The sequence below is a fragment of the Aptenodytes patagonicus genome, chromosome 1 (assembly GCF_965638725.1).
Source record: "Aptenodytes patagonicus chromosome 1, bAptPat1.pri.cur, whole genome shotgun sequence".
Lineage (NCBI taxonomy): Eukaryota > Metazoa > Chordata > Aves > Sphenisciformes > Spheniscidae > Aptenodytes > Aptenodytes patagonicus.
The window spans coordinates 14,990,340-15,016,736 of NC_134949.1; the positions used below are offsets into that span (position 1 = coordinate 14,990,340).

The 26,397-nt window shown below is 43.4% G+C and overlaps 2 protein-coding genes across 2 annotated transcripts in view; one reads left to right on the plus strand and one right to left on the minus strand.

Moving 5' to 3' along the window:
* The window catches only part of CDHR3 (cadherin related family member 3), a 39,908-nt gene that overhangs the window by 10,347 nt on the left and 3,164 nt on the right, over positions 1 to 26,397 (plus strand). Inside the window, exons 4-18 of the mRNA XM_076328571.1 lie at positions 792 to 877; positions 2,797 to 2,891; positions 2,997 to 3,101; positions 6,571 to 6,719; positions 8,042 to 8,231; positions 9,879 to 10,047; positions 11,541 to 11,640; positions 11,786 to 11,884; positions 15,376 to 15,602; positions 17,327 to 17,498; positions 19,357 to 19,601; positions 22,159 to 22,340; positions 23,731 to 23,744; positions 25,256 to 25,287; positions 26,180 to 26,228. Coding sequence (XP_076184686.1) covers positions 792 to 877; positions 2,797 to 2,891; positions 2,997 to 3,101; positions 6,571 to 6,719; positions 8,042 to 8,231; positions 9,879 to 10,047; positions 11,541 to 11,640; positions 11,786 to 11,884; positions 15,376 to 15,602; positions 17,327 to 17,498; positions 19,357 to 19,601; positions 22,159 to 22,340; positions 23,731 to 23,744; positions 25,256 to 25,287; positions 26,180 to 26,228 — 1,914 coding nt within the window. The remainder of the gene's footprint in view (positions 1 to 791; positions 878 to 2,796; positions 2,892 to 2,996; positions 3,102 to 6,570; positions 6,720 to 8,041; positions 8,232 to 9,878; positions 10,048 to 11,540; positions 11,641 to 11,785; positions 11,885 to 15,375; positions 15,603 to 17,326; positions 17,499 to 19,356; positions 19,602 to 22,158; positions 22,341 to 23,730; positions 23,745 to 25,255; positions 25,288 to 26,179; positions 26,229 to 26,397) is intronic.
* Positions 2,891 to 26,397, minus strand: part of SYPL1 (synaptophysin like 1) — a 55,923-nt gene continuing 32,416 nt past the window's right edge. The window contains exons 5-6 of the mRNA XM_076328577.1: positions 8,981 to 9,030; positions 2,891 to 4,132 (exon numbers count right to left, since the gene is read on the minus strand). Of these exons, the coding sequence (XP_076184692.1) occupies positions 3,973 to 4,132; positions 8,981 to 9,030 (210 nt within the window). The 3' untranslated portion in view covers positions 2,891 to 3,972. The remainder of the gene's footprint in view (positions 4,133 to 8,980; positions 9,031 to 26,397) is intronic.

Consider the following 26,397-nt stretch of genomic DNA (forward strand, 5'->3'; position numbering starts at 1 on the left):
ATATTCATACTGTTGTCCTCTGGGAACAACTCATTATGCTGCTCTGGTATTCCCACTGCTTTGATGAGAAGCAGCAGTCAGCAGGGGTCACAGTGGAAATTAATAGTCCAGAAACAGCGGGTCCAGCAGACACAAAAGGGCATAAAGCAAATAATGTGATCTAAAGATCTGTTGTTCTGTTAATCACTATACCCAAGGAGAGCTAAGCCTGTTGCCAGTGGCCCAGTACGGGATGGCCCAGCTGTGAGAATTCTGGCATGAAAAGAAATACACCTTGCACTGAATTAGCACCCTTAATAAGGCAAAAATTTAAGTCAGTGCAGACCATCCACTATTTATTCACCTCGCAGGTGTAAAGGAAAAGCAGAAATGAAGAGGAAAGGCTCTGAGGCCTCCTGGCAGGGGACAGGGGGTGGACAGGGAGGGGATGGCGATGAGGACCTAGCACAGGGCTACGTTCTCCCCTTCTGCATAGTAAAGAAAGACACAGGTGTAGCCCAAATGCATCATTTTACTCCACACCCTGTGAGCAGCTCAAGATAGACCGTATGTAAAGATCAATCTTTCTCCTGAAGGCGTAATTCATATTGCAGCTCACAGTGATGGTTGCCTGTTTACAGATATGCAATTGGTTTCTTTTTATCTTTTGAGTATTTGTGATGATTTTGGAATTACACTTGTGAAGTGAGAAGACGCAGCAGGCATCTGGACAGCTTCAGTGTATCAGTATGTTTGCTACCGTGTCCTTTATTCTTACCCAATTAACACTGAGTACACTTATATCCATGCAGCTGTAGCGATCTATGTCTTGGAAGGAGCACCTCCGGAATGCATTTACCAAGTCGATGCAGCTGATCCTGAAAATGCTGAACTCAATGTAAGTTGTGTTAAAGAAAAAAACCCAGGGATTATATAATCCACTGTATCTGAAATGCTAATTGCCAGCATCTTTCAACAAATGCCTTCCTTATCAGGAACACAGGAAAAGGTTTAGTCAGGAAAAAAGAAGCATTTTCAATAATAAACTAAGAAAACCCAGCCTCAATATTTGGACACAAATTGTATTTTGAGTTCTCAGCCCTCCAAAATTAAGGGATATTGAAGGCAGAGTTTGATATAGTTAATCAGAGATACAGAAGAAATTGTGTCTCTTTTAAAAAAAAAAATGGCTTGCAAAACATTTCTTGTAGATGAGAGTGACTAAAAGTAAATAAAAGTTTTAACCTTCTGTATCGCAATGTAAATTCTTTTAAATGAGACAGTAAGGAAATTGCTTACAAGGCAACTGAATCTCAGCTTTTTGACAATCCCAGGGCAAACTGTGACCTTCAGTTAAGAAAATGTGTTAGTTGATCTGAAAATACTCTTGGTATCAGCAAAAATTTCTGGAAAGTGATGTTTGTTTGCAATCAGGGGAAAAGTAACTGCACTTACCTAAGAATTGTGTTGTAGCTTTCTTTATTGGCTTTGGCTTTATAAAGGACAGCACATTCAAGAACTGAACCTGAAGATGCTACTTCAATGTGTAGCATTATTCAAGAGCACAATTACCTTGAAGTCCATCCTGAGGCTTTGCCCAGTCAAACCACCAAACCCAAGCTGGTGAGGAGGGAAGCAGAGGCCTGGGGTTTAGCTCTGCTTTGTTTCTGAAAGCAACGGCAGTGAGTTCCACATGCCTTCTAACCCCTGATGAAGCTCAGGCGTAATAAGATGCTGCAAATATAGAAATGCTGGGCAACAGGTAAAATAATAATCTGGAGAGTGAACTTAGAAACGTCAGCTGGCAAAAAAATTGTTAAAAGAATTGTAATCACCTACCTGCTTTTTTAAAGCAATTTCAATTAAATCTATCATTGTGGGAGGCAAGTTGTTTCACTCAGCTCTCTGTACCTCCTGTTTTTTTCCAAAAAGTAACACGAGAGCAGTTGCATCCCCTGGACAGATCTGCTCAGTGGATTTTGCAGAGTACTTGTACGGTGCATGACCATCTGTTGTTGCATACTTCAGACTTTATGAGTATTATTAGCACCTGCACTAGCAAAGGAAATGTCCTTGAGGGCTTATTTGTGATGGCCTGGCAGAGGCATGTGGATGATAGCAGGGAGGATGTGGTGGGCATGTGGTAGCTACCCTGCAGCCATGGGGATCAGGGTGCTGCCTTTCTCCCTACTGTGTAGGGTGTCAGGGTGCTCAGCTCCCTCCCACACCCATGCACTGGTGCAGTACCCATTTGTGTTGTGCAATGCACAAAGCGGCAGCTGCTACATGCCACCGCTGAACAGCTGCATTAACACCAAGCTGTTGTGAACACCTTTCAGCCTCACACCCTCACGTACTCCGTGAAAGTCCACTCTCCCCTCCTTGGCCTCTCCCATCATCTGGACCCCTAAACTTCACTGCCTCCTGCACGGTGTATCTTATGCCCCCCAAATCCAGCCTCACCCCTTCTTCTCTCTCTTCTCCTTTGTACAAAGCTGATTTTTGCCTACTGCACTGTGTTTCTGCTGGCTGACCTCTATGTTAAATTCTCATTGCAGAGCTGGAGTTCGCAGAGGTAGAGAATAGTGTGGGCTTTAATGTAGTTCAATGTCTGTGACTCTCCACTGGCTGTCAAGCAAAGCATGTACGACCAAGTTTGAGCTACTTCAGCTCCAATGATCAAGGCTTGTGCTGGCATCTGTATGTCAGCATGTTTCAATATGCAAAGTTTTGAGGCAAATACTGTACTATAATTTGGCCCATTTTACAAGGCAAGGAATGAATACAAAGACTAATTTCTTGCTCTCTTCATTTCAGTATTCACTGCTCCCTGCACCAGTGCCATTCTTGGTCTTGGAAAGCGGGGCCATTTTTTCTACGAAAGAGTTGGATTACGAGAAAGATCCACATTGGTGAGAATGCATTTTATTCACGTGGTCTATTAGCTTACAGTAGGCAGAGAAATGTTTTCCTACATAGCCACAGAACGATTCTTGTTTTGTTTTCTTATTTAACAGCTACTTTTTAAATATAACAGTGACAGATCCAGACGGACTCAGCTCATCTAAAACAGTGACTATAAATATAATTAACATCAATGATGAAAGACCTTACTTTACCACGTGAGTGAAAAACTTCTGTTGCACTCAAAATGTAGATGTTTTCCCAGCTTTACTGCTTTGGCACCAATGGGAGGGTGTAACATAAGGGCAAGTAAATATAACAACAAAATACTACTGAAAAAAGTATTTTAATTTTTTTATGATTCCTGTTCTTTTACTGGAAAGCTTTGCCCTCATCTCCCTCTTTTATTCTTATTTATATTCTTAATAGTTTCAAGTTTTCCAGGCTCTGCCTTCATGCTAAGAACATGCATGCAAGCTTGTTGTACTTGTTAGCATTTTGAGAGGTTAAAGCTATGCAAAGACCTTTGGACAAGTTCAGACAAGGAGATGAATTTCACCCTGTGTGAATACAATCATACAGAATTTACCCTTCATGCAGATGTGCATTTCACCATAACGATGTTTATTCATGCAGAAATGTCTAGACATAAAAAGGTCTCACTTTTGATCTGTCTTCCTCTTCTTCCCAGACACACACACTTGTAAACAATCCCAGTGATCTTTGAAACATTGTCATCTCTTACTGTGTCATAAGCAGAAAATTGTGTTATAACACACAAGTCAGAAATAGCTTTTGAAGACTAATGGAGTTTTTTAGTTGGAATCAGGAATATTGTTGAAAATTTGGAAAAGTGGGAAAGAATATACATGTACCACCAGCAGACTGTTTTGGGGTGGAAAGTATGATGGACGACTGTTTCTGAAGCGGGAGCTTGACATTATTACAGTCAATCTGCTTGTGTTGCTGATTTATCTTTGTCACTTGCATGAGACACTGATTGGATTCAAGATACTCTTTATGTCTCCTGATCCTGAGAGTCTACAAGGTCCCTGCTGAGAATATTTATGATGGCTGCCCTCCTGCTGTCTATCCAAAGGAGAAGACAGTGTAGCACCTGGGCCATGCCAGGAGGTTTCCAGCCACTTGTTTGGAACAATCTTCTGGGTGCTTTGTGGAGCCAGAACAATGCGTGGCTCTTGGGCTGAGGCCAAGGGTCTGGACCTTCCTGGGTAAAGGGGTGGAGAATCTGAAGAAACAGAAGAATGAAATGTTAGAAACAGACATGGATTTTTTTTTCTTGTTGCTTCTTATTTAATACTTGAACTTCATGTCTGCAATAATCAATAAGGTTAACATCTCGCTCCATATTACTGTACTGCTACAAGCAGAAGGAATCCTCTTCCCAGTGCCAACGTTTGCACATTGTGTTCTAAACTGATTATTTCCTCCAAATGTTGCCATTTCTGTTTATTTATCCTTATGTCTGGAATGCTAAAGGAGCTTTTTTAAGTATTTATCTACTTGTTTGAATTAGTGAAAGCTGCAGTGACTTGAGCATCTATAACACCTCAGGTCTAAGACTCAGTTCTCATATGGCACAAATAAGGCCTGGTATTTGTTTGAATCTTCTCCCTTTTAGATTGACACTACAGACCAAAAAGAGCGGCTCAGTTTGTAAAGAACTTTAGATTAAATTACACTTCATGAGCTGTCCTCAGTATGCGCGTGTATGGCCTCTCCCCTGCTACAATGTGAGCTGCATGCTGGGACTACATACTTTCTGACACTAAAATAATTAGTGCTGGGGTGGGAGCTGGGGAAACTTGACGAGTTAGCAAACCTTCTTTATTTTCTCCCGATCAAAGCTGTCAAGAATAGAGTTTCAAAGGGTCTTTTTAATTGTCCCCATAGTATATGCAAGCACATCTGGTTTTGGTGTTCACAACAATACATTGGCATTCAGCCTTTTGAAATTCTGGCTGTTAAAATCAATGGAAAACTTGTGGAGTCAGGAAAACAAAGGAGAAGACAAGAAAACAAACATATGCTTCTTTCACAATTACATTGCAGTATCTAAAAGGTCTGCTTGAACCATCCTGTAAAAAACCACTGGCAGGTGGCAGACAGATGGACAACAGGACACAGCTCAGATGTAGCTGTGTAGGAAGTGGCCCCAACTCCTCCCCAGCTGTACTAGTACTCGGTGCTACGGGGATGTGCTTGAAAACATCCTGTTTCTTCCCAAGAAATCTGGTGGGGACCGGACAACGGCCCATGCAGGGCGCAGGGGGGCTGGCAGGGCTGCGAAGATGGAGCTGTGGTGCATTTGCTGTTCACAGAGAGGTCTAAGTTGTGGTCCCTGTGGGCATAGGGAATTCACTACTTCGAGCCAAAACCAGTTAGAGCTGTCCTTCCCGTATTCCCCAGTGATCAGAGAGGCATTTTGGGGTGGCATTTTTGGTAGCAGTGAAAGAGATCTCTTGCTATTTGTTTTGGTTTTGAGTGACTCTGGAAGCAACAGGAGAACAAGGAAGGAAGAGATCCAATGCCAAGAGTGAGATAGAAATTTAGTAAATACACTGACTCCGCAGCCTTCACAAACTCCTTGTTCACTGTTGTAAAGTTAGGTGCTGTAAGTTAGGTGTTTTTACTGGGAAAACCCTATGTGATTTCTCTCCTGCATGCTTTTCTCTTTTCATATAAGCTGACAAAACAGTTGAAGATACTGTGTTTTCTTAGCCATTTTTAAAATTGCTTAAAATGTTCAAAAAGGATTCAGTCTTGAAACATACTCCTAATGCTTTTCTGAACTCTTGAGCACCTTCAAGTCCCTTTGATTTCTAGAAGCAGGAGATGTTTTTGTGTTTGTGTGTGTGTCAGTAGAATAAGTCAGCTGTCATAAATTCCTTGCACAGTGTTTGTGTGCTTGTCCATGCCTGCTTTTGTATGTGGTTCAAGTACCATAATTGCATACCTGAGTACCCATGTGAACATGCAACTGCAACCATAATAAGCAATCCTGCGCAATTGCCTGACAGACCATATCAGAGCTATAAAACTCACTTAATTCATGGGAAATTTGGGAGCACTGGCATACCAAACAGCAGCAGTAAAGAACCATTTTCTCTACGTAAAATGAATCAGACAGACAGATGTTGCTGGGAGTTTGGAGCATGTTCATCTGGTGGGCACCCACAGGAGTGCTCTTCCCTGCTTCCACCTACTGCAAAGGCAACTCGGCTTTTTAGTAATACTGTTGTCCCCCCAAAGCCTCCAGCATTCATTCCAAAAGATGATTAATTACATTACTGCTTCTACTTTTGTTTTTCTCTTGCAAAATGAAGGAATTAAAGCAAGTGGCTTTACAAGCTGGTGGCTCTGTAGGGAGATGGACTGCATGACTTAACAGCCCCTTCCATCTTCAGTTTCCATGATTCTGTGAAAGTCAAATTGTTTTTACCATGAAAAAGTTGCAGGGGAAGGATACGTGCCAGTTCAGCTATTGCTACATGTCCAGCTGGCAGAACCAGTGACTGGGATATTTACCCTGACATGCAAATAGCCATCTCTGAGCCCAGCGTGGCCATGGCTCTGCTGCTACAGGTGGCTGCTCAGCTAAGTCTGTGCTCAGCTGCCCTTGCAAACACAGATGTGAGCTTTGCTAAATTCTGTTTTATCTTGTAGAAAACAAAGAATCTACAGGATTCCAGAGGAGCAAAGCCCAGGCACCGTTGTTGCCAATATAACAGCTAAAGATCCTGATGATGAAGACTCTTCCGGCAGACTTTTCTATAGCATCCAGTCTTCTGATCAATATTTCTCCATAAATCCATGTAAGACAAACAAAAATGTGCCTTCTGACACCCAAAAAAGAGAGTGGCTACATTGGAGAAAATGTTTTTGCCTTTGTTTTAAATTGACTTATTTTATTCTGTGGCTACCCCTAAAAATAAGAAATGCTCAGTATGTTATCAGGGTCAAATTATTCTGTCAGCTGACCAAGATTCAGTAAGATGTCTTGAAGAAAGTAGGCTAAAGGTGACTTATTGACAAATATTGACTTATGGCTGGAGGGTGGAAGTAAGATTAGCTGCTTTCTTTTTAATCTCTGAGGACTGCAGTGACCCTTCTGGGGCTCTTGAAACAGCTGCACACAGTTAGAACATAATGTCCTCTCTCCTGCCTGAAATCTGCTCTAGCGTTGAAGTGCACAGCAAATCTGCACCTTAGCTTCATTGCTTGATCCATGACCCTCCTCAGGCAAGGCCATCCAAAAGAGTCCTCTCTCATGCTGGTCCTGTCTCCCCATACTCTCTGGGGTGCATACACCAGTGCCCTGAGGTTTTTGCTCCAGGGCTGGCATTCAGTGACTGCTTTGCTCCTTGTCTGCTATTGCTTTAGAACTGCTTATCACAGCTATAAGAGGTGCCACACAGCACAGTGCTGTGGGGGATCAGGATGATCCTTAAATGCTTTGGGCTCCCTATGTCCTTTGGCCAGGTATTGCCACCCTCCCCCTCAATTACACTCCAAAAGGCAGAGGATATATACACTGTTCCTTTACCTCCTTTGTGCTCTGGGAATAGTACTGTGCTCTGCCACAAAAACCGTCTCTTTTCGAACAAAGGCTAACAGAAGTGAAAAAAAATACTAAGTGAATGGCTGACCAGAGCACTTGGCGCAATCTGTCACAGCTAAGAGCAGCTCCGTTGATGTGTGAGTAGATTTAGAGGTGCTGAAGGATGCTTGAATGATAACAGTAGAGAGTGAAGCGGTCTTACTAGCTAGAGAACAAGGACAGCACAGGCATTAGCAGCTCATTGTCCTTGATGCTCTGTGACTGCACTCAACTCTGACTTGTACTAGCTCTTTGAAAGCGTAAGGGAAATCTAACTGCTTTCCAAGCCCTCTGCTGAGGCCACCAATGGTGTATTTTTGAGCAATGGGTATCTATCCATTAAAGTCTTACACAGAACTTTCAGAGCCATTTTGTATCATTTTAGAAAATAACTAAACCAGCCATGATTTGCACAGAACAGAATACTTTTTATTCTGCTACCTGTCTGCTGAGGTACCCTGTCCTCTTGCATGTACATCACGAGTTTGTTACTTCCCTCCATGGTGAGCATCTAACTTCTGGCTGCTTTCTGCCCAGCGACTGGAGTCCTGCACGTGACTGGGAGAATTGACCGAGATGCCCTTCCACTGCGTCTCCATCCTAACATCTCAGTGATAGTTCGGGTGGAGGACAGTCCCAGCGGTGGTCATGCCAGAGAAATGGAGATCACAATCATTATTGACGATATCAATGACAACCCACCAGGATGCAATCCTTCTACCTTCAGGTATCGATGCTTGTCATTGCCTTAGTGCTGCCTTCTTGCCCCAGACCAGTGTGCAGTCTAGGGCACATCAGTTGGGGTCCCCAGATCTACCACAGCTAGAAGTTCAAATGGACATTTATCTTTAAGTCTTTAAAGGTTAGTGTTCACTGTAAGTGTCTTAGGGCACAAAACTCAATTTCCTGACATGTTCAAACTGGAAATTTGGACTAAAAATATCAGTGTATAGTCAGATACTTTATCTTTCTTTCAGATACCTAAACCCGTAGGATATCAGAGCCATGTGCTATAGAGTTACTTTTCTGACCCATAGAGATCCAGGCTCCTCCTTTCTTACTTTATGCTAAACTGTGGGGAATCATTCACCAGGGAAAGCTTGCCAGTCAGTTCTGGAGTTTTATTTTAAACTTCCCGATCTTCTCTTCTAAACCTCTCCCTGGTGACCTGCATGGTTTTTACCTAATGCAATCTGTAAGGTCTTCAGAGCCCAGATCACCTCTTGTTATAGGTGACCTCTGTGCATAGTAACTTAGTCATGGACTTTACTATGGCTATGAATGCTCTGAGACCTTTGTGATGATCAGGTAGTTTATATTTGCAGATGAGGACATAACATTAACTCCATTTTACAGATGAAGTGTGTCATAGAAAGACTGAAGTCAAAATTGTTCATCTGAAATGTTTGATGTGCCTGGGCTCTGATCTTTCAGGGTACACTGCATTGCATAGTGCAGTTCTTCAGGTGCACTTACGGTAGTTTGACGGTCCTGCAGATAAAAATCCAGCATCTCAGGCCAAGAACCTATGCAATGAGGAATACCTGGTTAGTGGGTATCTGTTTAAATTGTTTGCTCACTATCTAATAGAAATGTCTTGCATTTAAATCACATACTTTTACATACTTGCAGGAAGAGAATCCAATTCTTCAGAGCCCTGCTTAGTTACATCATCCATGACAATAACACAACAGTCTCTCTGTTATCTAGTGAACTTATATTTTGATCTGAAGGAGGCAAAAATCTTCAGGGAAAAAATGTGATCAAATAAAGAACTAGTCTTATAGGGATTGCACAAGGGAACAAAATCAGGGCTTAATGATATTTCAGTTGGTTCTTCATTTTTTTGTATTTAATTCTCTTGATTAAAAAAAATTAAATTGACAGCCTCTGCCCCCAATTCCATTATGTGCATCACAGGGACCCTCGCTGTCAACAGCAGGGCCAGAAATGCTAGTTTCACAAAACAGCAGAATGGTCCAGCTATTAGTTAAGGAGAAAAGAACAAGCTTCTCATCAGGAGAACATTATAACATACTGAAGAAATGAATGTTGTAAAGATGTTTTAAAATACTGATTATTAATTGAACTAATCTGGAACATTAAGATCTCGTGGCAGCTTCTGAAGTTTAGCTGAGTTCCAGGTTTATGGTTTGGATCTGGCTAAATGTTTATGTCCTGCCCATTGTACAGGGCTGTTGTCCACCACAGCGTATGGATCAGACACTGGGTTGCTTCATCAGCTGTTGCCTATTTAGTGCTAGGATTTCACTTAGAAAATAAATGGAAGTCAATGTTTTGGCGTGTAATATATGAAAAGTTCAAGAAAAGAAATATAAGTTGCTCTGATGGGAAATGTGTTTGTTTTAAACAGGAAAGAGGCAAATGAAAATATGACTGCTGGGACATTTCTTCTTGGTCTTAGAAATTACTGTAAGGATATTGATGTTGATCCATCAAACAATCGATTTAATTTCACTGGATTATCTGGTTTTGGAAGCAATAACTTCGCTCTGGAGTCCACTGTGTCTGGAAGACTTGTGGTCAGTCGTTTGTGGCTTTATTTTAGATTGTCCCATTTCAGAAGTCAACTTATAAAATATTATAAGTTCTTTGAATTCATTGTCTGTACAAGAAAAAAAGAAATACTGTAATTCATGTCACAGTGGGTATGATGTGGAGAATGACTGTTTTGACTGGATGTGAACTACATACCCTTTGATAGGATGCTTTCTATGGTTTCTACAGAATTTGGTGAACAGACAACTGTTTTCTCCAGTTTTAAATAAATGTGCTAGATATGATTGAAAAAAAAATCCTTCTTTAGGGAGTGTGAAGCACCAAGTTTGATATGGATAAACAGAGAAATTTGATGCCATTTCATACCCATTTATTCATGACAGACTGTGGAAGATCCTTGCTATTCAGCATAAAGAATTGAAATACTTGAGAAACCCCACACTCAGTAACTACTTCGCAGCTTCATTGGTCAGAATTGTAAAACCACTTTGAATGGTAAATTTTCACAAAAGTGTGGTGGGATTTGCACTTGTGTTACTTTGCATGTCAAAATATGGGTTCCTTATGCTGATAGCTGCTGGCATATTTGCATTAGCCAGAACCCCCACCAGTTACTGGACATGTGCAATGGTGGTTGTTTTGTTGCTTTAAAAAGAGTCATGGACAAATACAGAAAAAGGGAAACATAGCAAAAAATAGGAATTCTGTCTAAAACAGGAGCAGTAAAACAATTTTGTATGGCTTGCTTTAATTTTTGATCTGAGGTATAGATGTCAACGAGCACTGCCCTTAGCTGCTTCATCTGCCAACATAAAAAGCATTTTCATTGCTGCACAGGATATGATTGTTGTCAGCCCTTTGATCACCGTGTATGTATAATGTAACAGGCTATCTGAAGTGTCCTGTCCCTGCAGGAATTTCCCTGTAGATGATAAACAGTGGATGCTTGTGCTTCCTGGTTGCCCCAGAGTTTATGAGGCTCCAACAGAAAGACAGAGAGTTCAGGAGATTAGGATTTAAATCTGCGTGAGCCACCATTTAGTAACAACTTGGTTCCTGGATAAACATTTCTGGCTGAACCTGATACCTTTAATACATGTCTGCAGGCATGAGCTCAAGGAGTAACTATTACTATTTAGCAATAGCAGATTCTTGTTGAGCCACCAAAAGGCACAGCAAATAGCCAGCTCATTACATACTCTTTGAATTAACCAGATAAAAGGTCAAGACCTTATGATCCAAATGATAAAACTTCCTGCACTTAAGGGGAAGATATTTTGTTGGCAGAAGGAAAGAGTTTTGAATTGCCAAGAGACACCAGGGCGTGAACATGTAGAAAAAGCCTGGAATCCAATCCTGTAATTGATTAATAGCCTATATTACTCGTACAGGGGAATTCTATATATCCAAGGGGGAGACCACACTTACAGAACGCTGAAAAAAAGTAATTGCCATCATGTGTATTGTGACTTTATGTAAGGAAGTATAAATACAATTGTGTTTCTTTTTAATTTAGATGACTGAAAGTATTGATTTAGAAAACCCAGCTAATCTAGGAGTTGAAGTTTATTCTTTGACTGTCAGGGTGCAAGATATTGCCTGTCCTAACTACTCAAGCAAGTATCCCTTTTACACTTCTTTTGATATTTTCCTGTGCTGTAACAGCATGGAGAGAAGAATGCCATATGTATTTTGAATATATGCATGAGAAAATTTTGCAGCCATACTTAACTATGATTTAATCTTCTGTTATATTTCCAGATATCATCTACATTTACATCAGGATAAAGCCAGTGAATGAATTTTTTCCAGTCTTCAGTAATTTATCATATGAATTTAATGTTCCAGAAATTACTAAAGGTACAGTAAGTAGCACCTACATGATAGAAATAATGTTGTCATGTTGGTAAGTACCTTTTTGCTCCAAATGGATTTTCATATATTTGAATGAGGAGAATGGCTCAAAGTTCCAGTTCAACCGGGGTCTCACCGTACAACCACCTACTACCCTTAAATAGACAAAACTGGCAACAACTCCAGTTGTACATATGGAAGCTGAGACACAGACAAATTTGGCAATTGCACAAGAAATCTGTGACAGAGCCAGCAACTGAACTCAGATGTCTTGTTTTAGACCGTCTTGCTAAATTAGCCTTTTGGAGGGACTGTGACGGTGCAAAGAAACAGCTGTAGACTGACACAGATGAGTGAGGACTCCCTTGGCCCAGGCATGGTGCAGGATGGCCACTCCACTGTCCCCTTAGACCCAACTCACCTCGGGTGTAGTGGGTACCCTGGAGATGGGGTGGGATGGGAGTGCTCAGAGGGGAAGGCTTCGCTCAGCCAGACGGCAGCCAGAGCAGCTTCTCGTGCCCAGAGCCAGGGTCCTTCCCATTCCTGCAAGAGCCCAGGACCAGCGGCTGCAAACGTGGCCTTAAAACTGAATTTGTTGGAACTGTTCACATGCTTGACTCCCACCCCAGCACCCTTCCTGTCCCCTGGTGAGTCCTGCATCTCATGACTTCGCAGAGCAGTGTCATGGCATCTTGCCTCCTTGGTAATCCTCATGTGCCAGGTGCAACTGCCAGCCTGCTCTGTGCTGTGCTGCTTGGGGCACAGAGGAGTTGGCACAGGAATGGCATCTTCTCCAGCTTCAGCCTCTCCCTCATATGATCCAATGTACCAAATACAGGCCTTCTGTCCCAGGACCTCACTTACTGGCTTTATTCTGTTAGCTGAGAAAAAATTGAGAGGTCTGTTAGATACATGCTGGATAAATCTTGACCCTCATTCTGGACTTCCTAGGGTCACAGAAAAATTGAAGATGTAAGGGACCTCTGGGGGTCTCAAGTCCAACTCGTGCTCAAAGTGAAGCTAGTTTCAAAGTTTGATCAGGTTGCTCAGGGCCTCATCCAGTTGAATTTTGAAAATCTCCAAGGATGGAGACTCCACAACCTCTCTGAGCCCCTGTTCCAGCTGAGTAACCTTCATTCCAGGTAATTGTACCTTGCACCCAGATGGAATTTCCTATGTTGCAGCTTGTGTCTGTTCTCTGTTGCCCTTTCACTGTCCCCTTCTGAGAAGAGTGTATCTTGGTCTTCTGTATTATTGCCCTTTAGGTAGTGGAGCAAAGCAATTAAATGCCACCTCCACCTTCCCTTCTCCAGCCTGAACAAACCCAGCCTCATCAGCTTCTCCTCCTGCATCCTCTGCTCAACCCCCTGACATCTTAGTGGCCCTTCCCAGCCTTTCTTCAGTTTGTTAGCATCCCTCTTGTACCTGGGCCCCCAAACTGGTCACAGGTATCTTTATGAGTGCTGAGCAGAGTGGAGCAGTCACTTCCCACCATTAACAACACACTTAATATAGCTCCAGTATGCGGTCTCCATTCCCCCAAGGGTGCCCTGGTGGCTCATGTATAACTTGTCCACCAGGGTCTGGGGTCCATTCCTGCAGAGCTGCTGCCTGCTCAGTCTCAGCCTGCGCTGTTGCATGGGCTTGTTCTGGCCCAGGTGCAGGACTTTGCATTTGTCTGTGCTGAGCTCCACAAGTCCTGTTGGCTCATAGCTCCCGCCTGCTGGGCCCCTCTGAACGGCATGTGTCCTCCAGCACGTCCAACACTGCCCCAGGCTGCTGTTACTCACAAACCTGCCCCAATGGCCATGTCACCAAGGAAGATATCCAACTGTATCACTGCATCTGAGTGGAACATGGTGAAGCTGCCCATGAAACTCCAGGAGATTTAGCAGCCAGATAATCTAGTGTCTGCTTGAATTTGTCAAATTATTCTGGCCAGGGCAGGCTCAAAGCACAGGTGAAGGCAGCTGTGGCTATGGGCAGCAGACCTGCGGGCTCTATAGTGCTTCTGTGTCCATTTGCCTAAGCCAGGAGGCAGGGGGCAGGGGGAGGAAAAGGCATACTTCAAGCAGCCCCGCCATCCTGCCCACAACCTCTTCTCCCTTGCCATGGGCAAAGGAGCAAGCCCAAATTTCCAGCCCTCACCCTCAGCTCTCTGTTTTCTTCCTTCACTGGTCAGGAGGATCCTGACAAGGTCCACAGGTCTGCAAAAATCACTCCTGCCTGCCCTGTGGAGAAGCCGTCATCTGCCACTGCTGAGTACGGCAAAGCTGCAGCTGGTGTAGGGATGCACGGCCTGGGAGGGAGCTGGGGAGTCTGGGGGTGGGGGGGGCTGGGTCCCAGGGGGATCTGTCTGGCAGAGGGACCCTGGTAGCCCTGGCTTCTGCAGGAGCCAAACTGCCAGGAAAGCAAGGAAGGCTAAGGGGGGACGAGGAGGCACAGGATGGCCACTCAGCAATCAGAGGACCCCGACCTTCAGGTGTTCATACCAGCATCTTGCATTGCTCAGCAGCCTGTTCTTCTTGCCCACCCATATTTCTATGGTACGTGGATGGAGCTTGGCTTTCTATACTGTTTCCCAATGGGCATGACATGGTGAATTTTGTAGCATTTCCTATTCTGAGTGTGTCTCCTCATACCACTGACATGTACCTTAGCAATATAATACTTGAAACCCACCTGTGACATGGATATATCTGTAAACCTCTCTGTGTCAACCACAGAACTTTGCTGGATACTGAGACTATCAAGAGAAATAACACATTTTTTGGACTCAGACTGCCTTTTGTTTTAGGCTGAGTTGACATTAACAGGGTGCTTGCTATTGCCGTACCAAACAGAAGCCAACAATTTGCAGTAGGGCTGGAGTTCACCGGGTCAGGAAAGAAAAAAAACCTCCAACCCTTCATTTACATCCTCATTCTGTCTTACTTTGTGCATGTGGACTATTCATCCGGGTCATGTGGATGCATTTAGTGTTGAATCAATGGCTGCAGAGATGGGCGTGCACGGTCCCATCTTCGTTCTCACAGTTTACAGCACTGCCATTTGTAGTTTGCTTCATAAATGCTCGGCACAAAGGTAATTCAAACTGCCTTTCAAACAACTCGGAAGGAACAGCAGCACTTGCTTTTCAAAGCAGACAAATAGCTTTGTTCCTCCAACCAAGCCAGCGCTCGGGCTGCCACAAGGCAGGAGTTCGTGCGTGTCGGTGCAGGGCTCAGGGTGGCCTTCACTGCCAGAGCACTTCTGTTGTGGTTTTCTACAGACTCCTCATGTTTTGGTATTTATTGCTAGTAGGCAAGCCTGTACATGGGGGGAGCCATAGCACAGCATGGTGAACCAGTATTTCTCACACCTTTGCTTTACTTTTTTGGGGTGAAAAACTCTAAAACAAATCTTCAGTTCACTTTCATCAAGTTTTGGTTGGAACAAATACTCTGTACTTCCTTTTCCTTAAAATGTTAATGAAATATGGATTTTCTGTCTCTCAGTTGGATCCAGCATTGGAAGAGTGAATGCCAGAGACAAGGACTGGCCATCCAGTGTCATCACTTATTCTATTGTAGCTGGAGGAGGCAGCAGGGATTACACAAATATCTTCTGGATCAGCCCAACCAAAGGAGATGTGAAGATTTTAGCTAGATTAGACTATGAAACAACTCAGAAACACATTCTTACAGTACAGGCCTCAGACCAAGAGAAGACTGCAACAGCATCTGTGAGTAAATCCACTCTACTTCTCCCCCTTTATCTACATTTTTCTCTCTTCTTCCTGACAGGAATGGTAAGACATTAGGCAAAGCACTTTGGTCTGTAAAAGGCAAGTCCACCCCTGCACAGAGCTGTATATTAGTCAGATGAAAGAGGTGGTGTTCACTCAGCCTTGCTTTATTTCTTAGAAAAAAGAATTAAAGTAATATTTTTTGTATTTTTAACTCTGTGGATTTGGTTTCTCAGTCTTCTTATTTCACCTGGGCAATGAAATTGTTTTCTGTGCCCTAGACAATTTAAGATATTCTTTTTGGTTACATATGTACTGGCAAATAGAAAAAGGAAAGGGTCTTGAGGCCAGGTAGCACAACCTAATTTTAGCCATGCTTAGTGCCAAGTCCTTTTTGGACCTTGTGTAGTGCCCCTTGACCCTCAAACATACTTTTGATTTTGTATGTGATGTTTTTTCACTGCAAAGTGCCCCAAGTAATGTGAGAATCATGTTGCAGCCCATCAGAGTTGTGTTCTCATGGGTTGGGACAGAGGAGATGTGCTGCATACTTTGGGGATGGGATGAGGGCTTGGGCAGCCTCTTGGGATAATGTCAGAAGGCCCACCCAGTATAGCTGTGTCCACATGGCCTACTGGGGATGGACCCTTACACGTGCCTTCCCCTGACCGTAATCTAGTTTTGTCCCCGATGGTGCTATCTGGCAGGAGCCAAGAGCATGCGAGGGACCGTGATAACATTAAACAGTAGGGTTTTGCTCCAGTTTGCTGCCCAGACCTATTTTATTCAGAAGAAAAAATACAGATGGTATATCTACAAAGGTATTTTAGAGTCACTTCTTTCAAACAATCCCAGTGTCCTTCACATACAGACTCCTCTTTACTCCTTTTCACATCTTCTCCCTCGTGACTGCCTTACATTAGATTTTTGCACATCTGTTGTGGGGGATACAGGTACTAGGCCTGCTTTCTATTCCAGCCAAGCACCACCCATGGAGATGCTAGGTGGGAGGTACTTAATTTCTTTATCAACTATAATATTTCAAGGTGATTAAGGAAAATTTAGCATCAGGAGCTTGTAACGATGACAAGTTTGTCTGTTGTATGTTAAAGACTAACGGACATTAGAGGAAAGAGCTTTGAGAAGGAGAAACTTTTTCTCTCAGCCAGCTAATCCCAGCTGACATTAAACACATCTGGCGCTACCTGGGGTGCTCCCAGCCATGCAGAAGGCCGTTACCAGCATTTCTCTCTCACTGGGAACAATCAGTCTATAAGGAGTCTTCCTTCCTTCCTTGGATCATGCTCTGCATTATTATTAAATATGCTAAGAAACCTAACTAATGACAGTGAAGCAATTTGAGAGGTTTGAAATGAAGTTAAATGAATACGTGGTACTATTATTATTTCTCATTCTTACTATGACACACTTCAGGTAATTCAAATAGTCGGACACATCAGATCGAAACCCCTGCGGTTTTGGAAGATGGTTCAGGTTAAGGAACCTGTTCCCAGAAGAGTGCTGATCACAAGAAGAATTTGAAGGTCAAATGATCACAGACAGTTTCTGGTAGAAACTAGATTGGAAGGGAGGTTCATTGCTCTTCAACTGCTGTTGATCGAAAGAGCAAAATGGGCAAAGCCAAACAGTTTTTGAAGTTAATAAAATTCTGGCTCAGCACAGTGGAGGAGCTTCAGCTTGCTATCGCTCTTTTCTTTCAGGTAACTGTCAATGTTTTGGAAGTAAATGATGAAGAACCAGTTTGTTCACCCAATTTCTATTCATTTCAAATCCCAGTCAGCTTAGCTGTTGGGACCAATATTAATGGCTTCAGGATTGAATGTCAAGATCGTGATTCTGATCCCAGGTCTTTCCGTTACTTCATTAATGAAGGTACTGTGTCATGGTATGTGAACTGGGAGCAATGCAAAAATTAGCAAATGCTGATGGTTTGCTTTGATGCATAAAGAAAAGTCTTGCACAGTTTATGTGCTGTGTGTCATGGAGGGCTAGTTGTGATCCACAAGTTTCATACATCATTACTTTGCTGCTTACCAAAAGAGAGGTCTCTCCACAAGCTGACTACTGGTGCTACCACCTAGAACCATCCCCTTGCAAAACTGGATTGCCTACCATGTTAATTAATAGGCAATTAATTGCATATTGAGAAGGACTTCAGAAGAATGAGCTGGAATGATATGCAGGGTCAAATTTCACTTCCAATTACAGCTGAGTAAATCTTGAGAAAGGATGGTGGGTTCTGTTACTCTGCATACCTCACCTTTAGTTGCTGGTACACCGTTCAAAACAACTGAGCAAACCTGCATGTCCTAGGTCCATGCTGTATGCATTAAACCCCCATTTTAAGACCATGTGTTTGAACCTAGTAATCAACTGTATTCACTCGGAGAACTTCTACGGTATGGGATGACACCCAGCTTCGCAAAAAAGGGAACGTACTCTCTTGGGGCAATTTCTTTTTTTGTTGCTGAGGTGACTGCTGAGAAGGAGGGAGCAGATTGTCCAGGTGCCAGTAAAAAGCTGTGAGCATAAAAAGACAGAACCTCTGTCCTACTGCAGCCCCTTAACGCTGCAGAGGACCTCTGCAGCAGTGGTATTTACACATGAGCCCACACAAAGGCTGTGTTTGTATCAGTAAATCAGGGTCTGGCCACAGGTCCAGTATTGGCCCAGACTGCTGAAGCATTGTTTGGTTGCTGGCATGATTTTGGTCTGTGCCAAGCAGTACATTCCCAAAGAGATCCTGGGCATTGCTGAGGGACCCAGGACCTTGCCCATCAGGCACTCTGTATGGGCTGACCAGGGTTAAGGCTCAGGGGTTTGGCTGTTCGGACGTCAGCTGTGCCATGCAGTTGGCCTCTGAGCCACAGAGCAGCCCATGGCCCATTTTGTGTTGTACGATAGACATGGCTTTCAAGGTCACCTCAACTCTGGAGCTCTATGGGGCAACGAGCAGAACCAAAGCACATGTGCTGCCTTTTCACGGCTTTGATCTCTCCTGTGCGTGGTCTGCTTGGAGCCTAAGAGCTGGAGCTCGTCTACCTGCAGCACCGGCCACTAGCAGATCTCCAGTTACATGGACAGAAATTCGGGGGCTGAGAGGCCAGCATCACTGAACTCCTCTCTGCCCCCACAGTGCAGGCGAAGTCCTGGAGGCAACTAACGTCCCCTGAGTCATTAGGTCTCTTCTGGGGGACCTCTTCAAAGGCCTCTGCCTCTGGGCAGAGGGAGAAGCCATAGGGAAGGGCTGGAGGGGCCTCTGGAGACACTGGTGGTGTCCATGTGGCCTAAGGGCCACTCCAGGGACACCCCAGTAGCGGGAAGAGGCCAGCAATAGCACAGGGTCCTCGCCCCGGCTGGGTCCTGCTGCTTCTGGGTGCTCTCTAGGCTGTAAGGACAGGTCATTCAGGTGACCTCTTGTGTGCCCTATGGCTCTGAAGTGTTTCCACAGCCTCCTCTCAGCTGTGTCCCCATAGAGGGTCTTATTCCATATTTTAATGCTTTTATGACTATATTGTTTTATCTGATTTTATATGATATCAGGGAGATCAAGGAGCCGTTCTTATCAATGGTATGTCACTGCACAGGTGTATAGTGACCCATAACAAGTTGTCAGTAGAAACTGATCTTTTTGCTTGTTCCAACCATTTACTTTAATGTGGGATTGCTTTTCTCTTTTATTCTTTTTTTTTTTTTTGGCATTGGTTTGGTGTTTTGCTGCTGCTTGCAGGCAATGTGAACAATCATTTCACCTTTTCACCAAGTGCCGGCTCCAACACATCTCGGCTGATTCTTGCATCGAGGTTTGACTATGAGAGTGGACTTGATACAAACTGGATTTACAGACTGCGCGTCTATATAACAGATGACAATTTACTATCTGCCAGGGACAAAGCTACATACCTTATTAAAACTGGAACAGTGACTTTAAGCATCAGAGTTATCCCAAACCCAACTACTGTCATTGCCACAACAGTAAGTTCACTGAAATTTATGTCTACTCTGTGGTTCTTTCATGGGCTAATCTCCATAGGAGTGAAGAAAAGAGGGTAGATGTATGCAAAAGGGAAGGAAAAACCTACAGTGGGTCCAGTCCTGGGAAGTGTTGAGCCCCATGCTCTTACACTGAAGCCAAAGGTGTTTGGTATGCTCAGCATCATGAAGAATTGGTCCCAGATATAGAGTCATAACATATGTTTTGTGTTTTAGTTTCTAAAACAAAAAGGGCAAGTAGCCAAAGGACTGGGCATGCTGCCTTTACCATGTAACTGGAAAGTTAAAGATTTTGGCAGCTTTATTAATAAGGAAAGAGCAGGGGTTAACCTTTGCCTGGAACCTTAAAATTACCTCATGCATTTTGCACTATCCCTTTTTTTATTCATAGCTATTCACTCCCCCAGCTGCCTTGCACTTCTATGTGCTGCTTTAGCAGTGGGACACATTAATCTGTGGCTACCAAAGTTGTAATAGGCAACAACAACAACAAGAAATCCTCATCACTTGGAAGGGGCTTTTTTCCATCCCTGAAGTCACCCTCATGTAAAACTTCGAGCTGCCTGTCAGGAATTGAAGCAGTTGTGCACAGCCTCAACGTGTCACTGAGGTTTCAGACAGCAAAGCCAGAGGGGTGGGATGGGTCTTTCCTGAGCTCCCTGCCCGCATGGTGGTCCATAGCTGAGCCAGGGAAGCCTGCACAGCTTTCAGCAGCCCGAGTGGGGTCTGGCTTCCACAGTCTGTGGAGCTGTGGGCCTGTGTCCCGGCAATACAGTCTACCCCTCTGCACAGCCATCCCAGGCAAGCTCTGGCTCGCCGGTTTCGTTTTGGAGCTGATTTCCATCAGGCTGGTGCAGGACGTTAGGAGAGATTGCTTTTGTCCTGCCTGCAGAAGCGGCACAGTCTGAGGGTACAGACCACTCTGTCCCCATCCTTGTGCCAGTTGCTGCCTTCATCCCTTGCTGCACCATCTCTCCATCATCCAGAGTCCATCCATTTTCTACCTGCCTGCAGATGGCATTACCCTTTTCTCCCTCGCGTGCAGGAATGAAAATATGAGGATGCTGGTGAAGGGGTAAAAGAGCTATTCACTGTGAAATGGTCTGGATCTGCTAGGGACTACTGGAAACTGAGCCAGAACCAGGGGATCCTGCAAACAGCAGGATGCTTTGCTATGAAAATGCTGAAATCCAAACTTGCAGACTGATTAATAACCCTGTTATTATTGAATGCTCTGTTGGGAAGGAATAAATGATTTTCTCACAGCCTTCTCCTCCCCCTACTTGATGTGGAAACAAAAAGTTAAGCTGAATAACAAAACTTATTCTGTATTTCTTTCCCATGCTTTACCACAAATACAAACAGTCTAGGCCACATACCACAGCGTTAAATCTGCCTCTCCAGAAATATAAGCCTTCCACTTTCAGTCTATTTTACAGAAGAGCATTTCCATTACAGCAACTTCTCTCATCACTACTCCTTACATGTGTTCAGTGCAGCAACTTGATGAATCAGATGCTGGAAGGCTGGTAGTGTAGAAAAGAAGCCCCGTCACAAAAAGTCACTTGTGACTTCAGTCCCAGTGAGGATGGAGTGGTGGTGGTGATCTTGAGATTATCTGAGAATTTCTCTAAGGACTGGATGTATCTTTTTTTGCAAGGCTAAATAAGTTATTTTAAACATATCCTTAAACAGGAAAAAAATAGGTACCCTACTAAATTTGATACACAGTGTCTTACAGAAAATTAAATAAAAACTAATAGTACCACACTAGGTAATGATCCAGGTAGAGCAGATGAGTAATTTCTGATCCATGTGAAGACAGTTTCATGATGGGACCTTAATGAATGAGTTGCTAACACCAAGTGCCATGCCAGCTCAGAACCGTGTCTCCTGGCACTCAGGAAGATGTGGGAGATCGCAACTGCTCAGGAAGTGTGTTTTTTCCCTTCTGGAACAAGTCACAGGGTAAAAAAAAAGGAGCTTCATTTTTTTTTTTATACAATAACCCAAATTCCTTGGGGTTCAACTCCTCTTACGAAGGGGGCCGAATGATCACTGCAGTGAAGATGACCTACTTCCAGTTTTGCCTTAGGTAATAAGAAACCATTATCTCAGTAATGGCAGTATTCCCTGAACTTGCTTACCCTCCAACAGTTCACTCACAGCTTCTCAGGCAACCTGAGGCTTTTAAACCCCACCATGGCATGCTTGTTTTAATATAAGACATTGAAACATGATCTGGAACCTCCTTTTTGCATTGTGGGTGGGCTCCATTTCACCTGCCTTTCGATGCCCCAGGAGCTCAGTGGTCCATCTCAGTCATCCAAGCTGCCTCGGCAGTCAGCAGGCAGGTACGTGGGATGAATCACTGTCTCCAGCAGACACTATCTCCCTCTGCCCATCATCTGCAGAGCCCCGGGGCAAGCTTGGGCCAGGTGCTTCAGTGCCGATGTTCAACCAGATGAAAGGTGCCATTGGTGTCAGTAACCTTACAAGTATGCAGCCTTGAGAAACTTTTCCTATCTTGTTTTAAAAGCCTGGCTTCACTGTCGTGATGAAAAGGGAAAACCTCTACTCTGAATCGGCGTGGTACGTGCCGTTTGTCATCACCCTTGGCAGTTTGCTGCTCCTCGGACTGCTGGGGTACCTGGGGTTCCTGCTGGCAACGTGGGTCCGCACCTGCTGCCTGCCGGCAGGCAAAGCAGACAGCGCGCCTCTGTGAGTCCTCCCAGATGTCACGCTGGGGAAGTACCCAGCAACACCTGGCAATGACAGAGACAACTCGGGCCTTTCAGCCATAATGAAATCTATGCTTTGAATATTTTATAGCGGTATGCCCTTCTCTGTAGTAAATGCTATTACTGAACACAGTGATATTTGGTGTTAATGATATGAAATCAAGGAAGAATGTCCATGGCATTTTTTTTCATGGATTTACTAACAATAGCATTAGCTGAAGGTAATAGTGGAATTAACAATTGTGACCTCTAAAGGCAGCTATGTTCGTGAGGTGCAGTCAGAGTCTGTGCCTGACTGCACTGACCAAAAATACACACATTTTTGGTTTGTATTTGGCTCCCACTCCAAGGGAGCTCCCATCTAGGTAGTTACTGGATGCATTTTCCTCCCTCTCAGCTATGGATCCCAGAGTCCTTTCCAAACCTTGGTGCTCATGCCAAATTCTTTGTTCTGGCAGAACTTCTGCAGATTTCCTGGAGTTTTACCCAAGCCCACTGCAAGGCTCTGGCCCATAAATCTTCGTGGTACCTCTAAGTGCTCGTGCTTGGCAAAAGCCACGGAAGCACCTGGGACCGGCTCTGGTTCATTGTGGAAAGGGGCAGAGATCCCCGCTGGCTGCCTTCTCAGTGGGCTGGAGCCAGACTGCCTCTAAATTGACTTTTTACTTCACAAAACAAAGATAAGTAGCTCTTTAAGTGGACTGGAATAAAAAAAAAAAAAGGATTTCTGTGAGTATTACCAGGATTTGGACCTAAATTCAGAAATTATGGTAAATGTAAAGAGGTAATATATGACTGTGATTATAATTCAAATGGTGTGTGCAAGGAATTTAGCAATTTGTGATAAAAATGACAAATGAATCTAGCAGCATATAGCTTGGCTATTGTTATTATTTATTAATAGGGCAAATGATTCATTGGGAGCCAGGCTTTCCCATTAAAAAGCAATTTCTGTATTTTCAAAAACATTTACAACCTTTCAAATATTTTAAAAGGTAATATCTGAGCACATCAGATCCAAAAAATTAACCTTCCTCCAAGGATGGAACAAGATGACAATATTTGAAAATATATTGTTCCAGATTATATAAATTCATCATGCTATCATCAATAAGACACTTTTTTTAATATCATCCCTTCTTGGAGGGTTGTTAGAGCAATGCTCAGGGCTGTTTTCCTGTTTGAGAGCAGCATTAAATGATGCAGGACCTCAGTGAAAGCAAAACCAGAAACCAAACAAATCAAGCAAATCCCAGAACTCAAGGAAACACATCCTTCTTGCCAAATGAAAGAGAACAAAGCATGATATTTTTATGTAGGCAAAAGTATGACATTTGTTAACTACACTCTTAATCTGTTTTTCATTACAGGATAAATGCTCCAGGTGTGTACCTCTTTTCTATATTTTAATACTTCATAACAAGACCTTGTTTATGATTCAGTGTAAAATATGTAAATCCATTTCTAGACAAATAAATTTGACCCCATACAAAAGTACTGAGATTATATAACCCTGGCTGATTATGGGAGGCCTGCCTAAGTGATTTCATGGTCCTTTTGGTCTTCAAATCTATTAACTATTAGGTAAAAACCAAATTCAGAGCAGCCTGGTATTCTGGCATGGATGCTAGAGAATTATTGTATTTTTCACATGCAATTCATATGCTATCTGTTAAAAAATAATCCCATCCCTCTACAGCACCTGCAAGAGCCCTCTCCACTCTAATTCCCTGTTCTCTGATCCCTTCATTTGCTTCCTTGACACCATTACTTCATGTACCTGAAGATTTATTTTAAAGTATTGGTGTTTTAAAAGGGGGGTTGTATAACTTAGCAGGGGTATTAGTTGCACATAAAAAAAAAAGTGTTTTTTTAAGCAGTCTTGTTCCTTTTAGTTCCATTAGCTTTCTGCTAGCAAGCATGGCTCATATGGGCTCAGTAAGACCCTGCTTTTATAACTTCCTCTCCTCAATCAGTATCTCCCAGCTTGAAAAAAAACATGACTAACAAAACCCAACAAAATTAGCTGTTCTCTTGGTTGCCCGATTTGAGACATTTCAGCATTGGCTGGTTTCCAAAAAACGGATGCTTGATGCTTTCTGAAAAACTGGTTCCCAAATGCTGGGCAGCAAAGGCCAGACAGAACAGGTTTCCCATCAGTGCTCAGGTTGAGACCCATCTGCAGCACTTTAGAGCATTGCATGCCCGGTTGTAAAGCCCACTGGTGGCCAGGCATACAGTTCTCCAAAGAAAGGCCATTAAACAAATTGGCAAGGAGCGAGCAAGAAGAAATCATAGCAACTAGTTGGGTATCATCCACAAATGCATGCTGTCAAGATGCCCGTGGCACTGCTGCTGCATTTGTTTGCATGTGGGATGAGTTAATAGTGTGGTAAATTCACACATAACCAAACTGTTCTTCAATCTGAATTTTACTTGACTGGATCTGCAGCACTTCCCTGTTTTGTCTCCAAGCGCATGGCTGAGTGCACAAGCTTTGCGACTACAAACATTTATGGAAAAAAAAAATCTACTACATTTGTAGTTCAAATATCCCCAAAGGTGAATTTCTATATCTGTTCATATTATTTAGAAAGGCAAATTTGTTAAAGAAACCATTGTTATTTATTGATTACTGAAGGAGTAAGACTTTTCAAGGCTAAACTTTTGATTAGTCATTGGCAACTGTGGATTCTCACTCCAAAATACTATGAAGGAGTTCGTGTTTCAAACAGTATGAGGGATCAGCCTTTGAAAAGAAATAAGGCTCATTTGAGATGTCTCAGAAGTTGAGTACCAAGAATGTCTATTTGTTTGAGGAAATCTTGGCTTTAGTGTCTATAGTCACTGTCAGAAACATCTGATTCTTTACAATGTGCATTTTCCTTTCTGTAGAAAAGAAGAAACCTAAGAAAGAAATGGTTGTGGTAAGTACTGCCAGCCTCAAAACAAAACCCAGTTTTGCCCAGCCCCGTCATGCAATATGATCGTAGGACCCTTTCTATGAAAGGTGTCTGTTTTCCAAAGAGAATATAAAAATGATAGGCGAGGAAAACGGGATTGCCCCCAAGCACAAAACACTTCAGTGCCCCATCTGGCCTCTGTATTTGGAGGCAACACTGGGTGTGAGGGGTGCTCACCCGCGCTGTGGCCCCTTTGCTTCCAAGTGCCAATTTCTCCAGCCTCTCTGGCAGCCCCGTATGTGGGAGGGATTTGCTGCAGCCGCAGAGGCAGGATGACAAGTGCCCCAGCTTCACCGATGGCAATGTTGCACTGCTGAGACACCACTGACCTGTGCAGCTAACCCTGACCCGCCTGAGTGCAACCAGTAAGGTATACAAGTTCACCCAAGCTGTAAAGAGTTTGGTCTTGATAAGCCGTTTGCAGGAAAATGCCGTAGTTATTTCCATTGTAATAGATGTTTCTTTGCTCCTAGATCCTGGGGCTCCTTCCTTTTTCATAGCCATAATAGCATAAAGGCTGCAAGGCACTTTCAGTAGTGTACTCTCCCTCCCCAAGTTCGTCAGACAGGGGATTCCCAAGCCTCCTCTGGGCGGAGGTGACCTTCTTGTGGATACACACGTGGAGGCATTTAGCATGTCAGACCTTATTAATTCTCCTTTGAACATCTCGTGGCAACACCCTACACCACAAATGGCTTTTGTTGCCAGTTTTGATTAAACCTAGCCTACAGGAATGTAATATGCAGGTCATACAAATCCACCTCCATCCATGTAGGTCACCATTTCCAAGTCAATGCTCCTCCTTCTTACTTAACTAATTCACAGGATTCATTTCACATTTTGTCTCTCTTCACAGACAATGACAAAGCTAAACACTGTCTTTGATGGAGAAGCCAGAGACCCAGGTAATAAACAGTGGATATGAATATTTGGCTGGAAACAAACTGGATTAGTTGATTTAAATATGGTTCGACATTTGCTTTTCATATTTCAGATTTGCTGTTTCCAAGGAGAATGGGAGCTATATTTCACAGATAGTGAAAATCAAGACAGTGCCCTAGTAACATTTCTAAT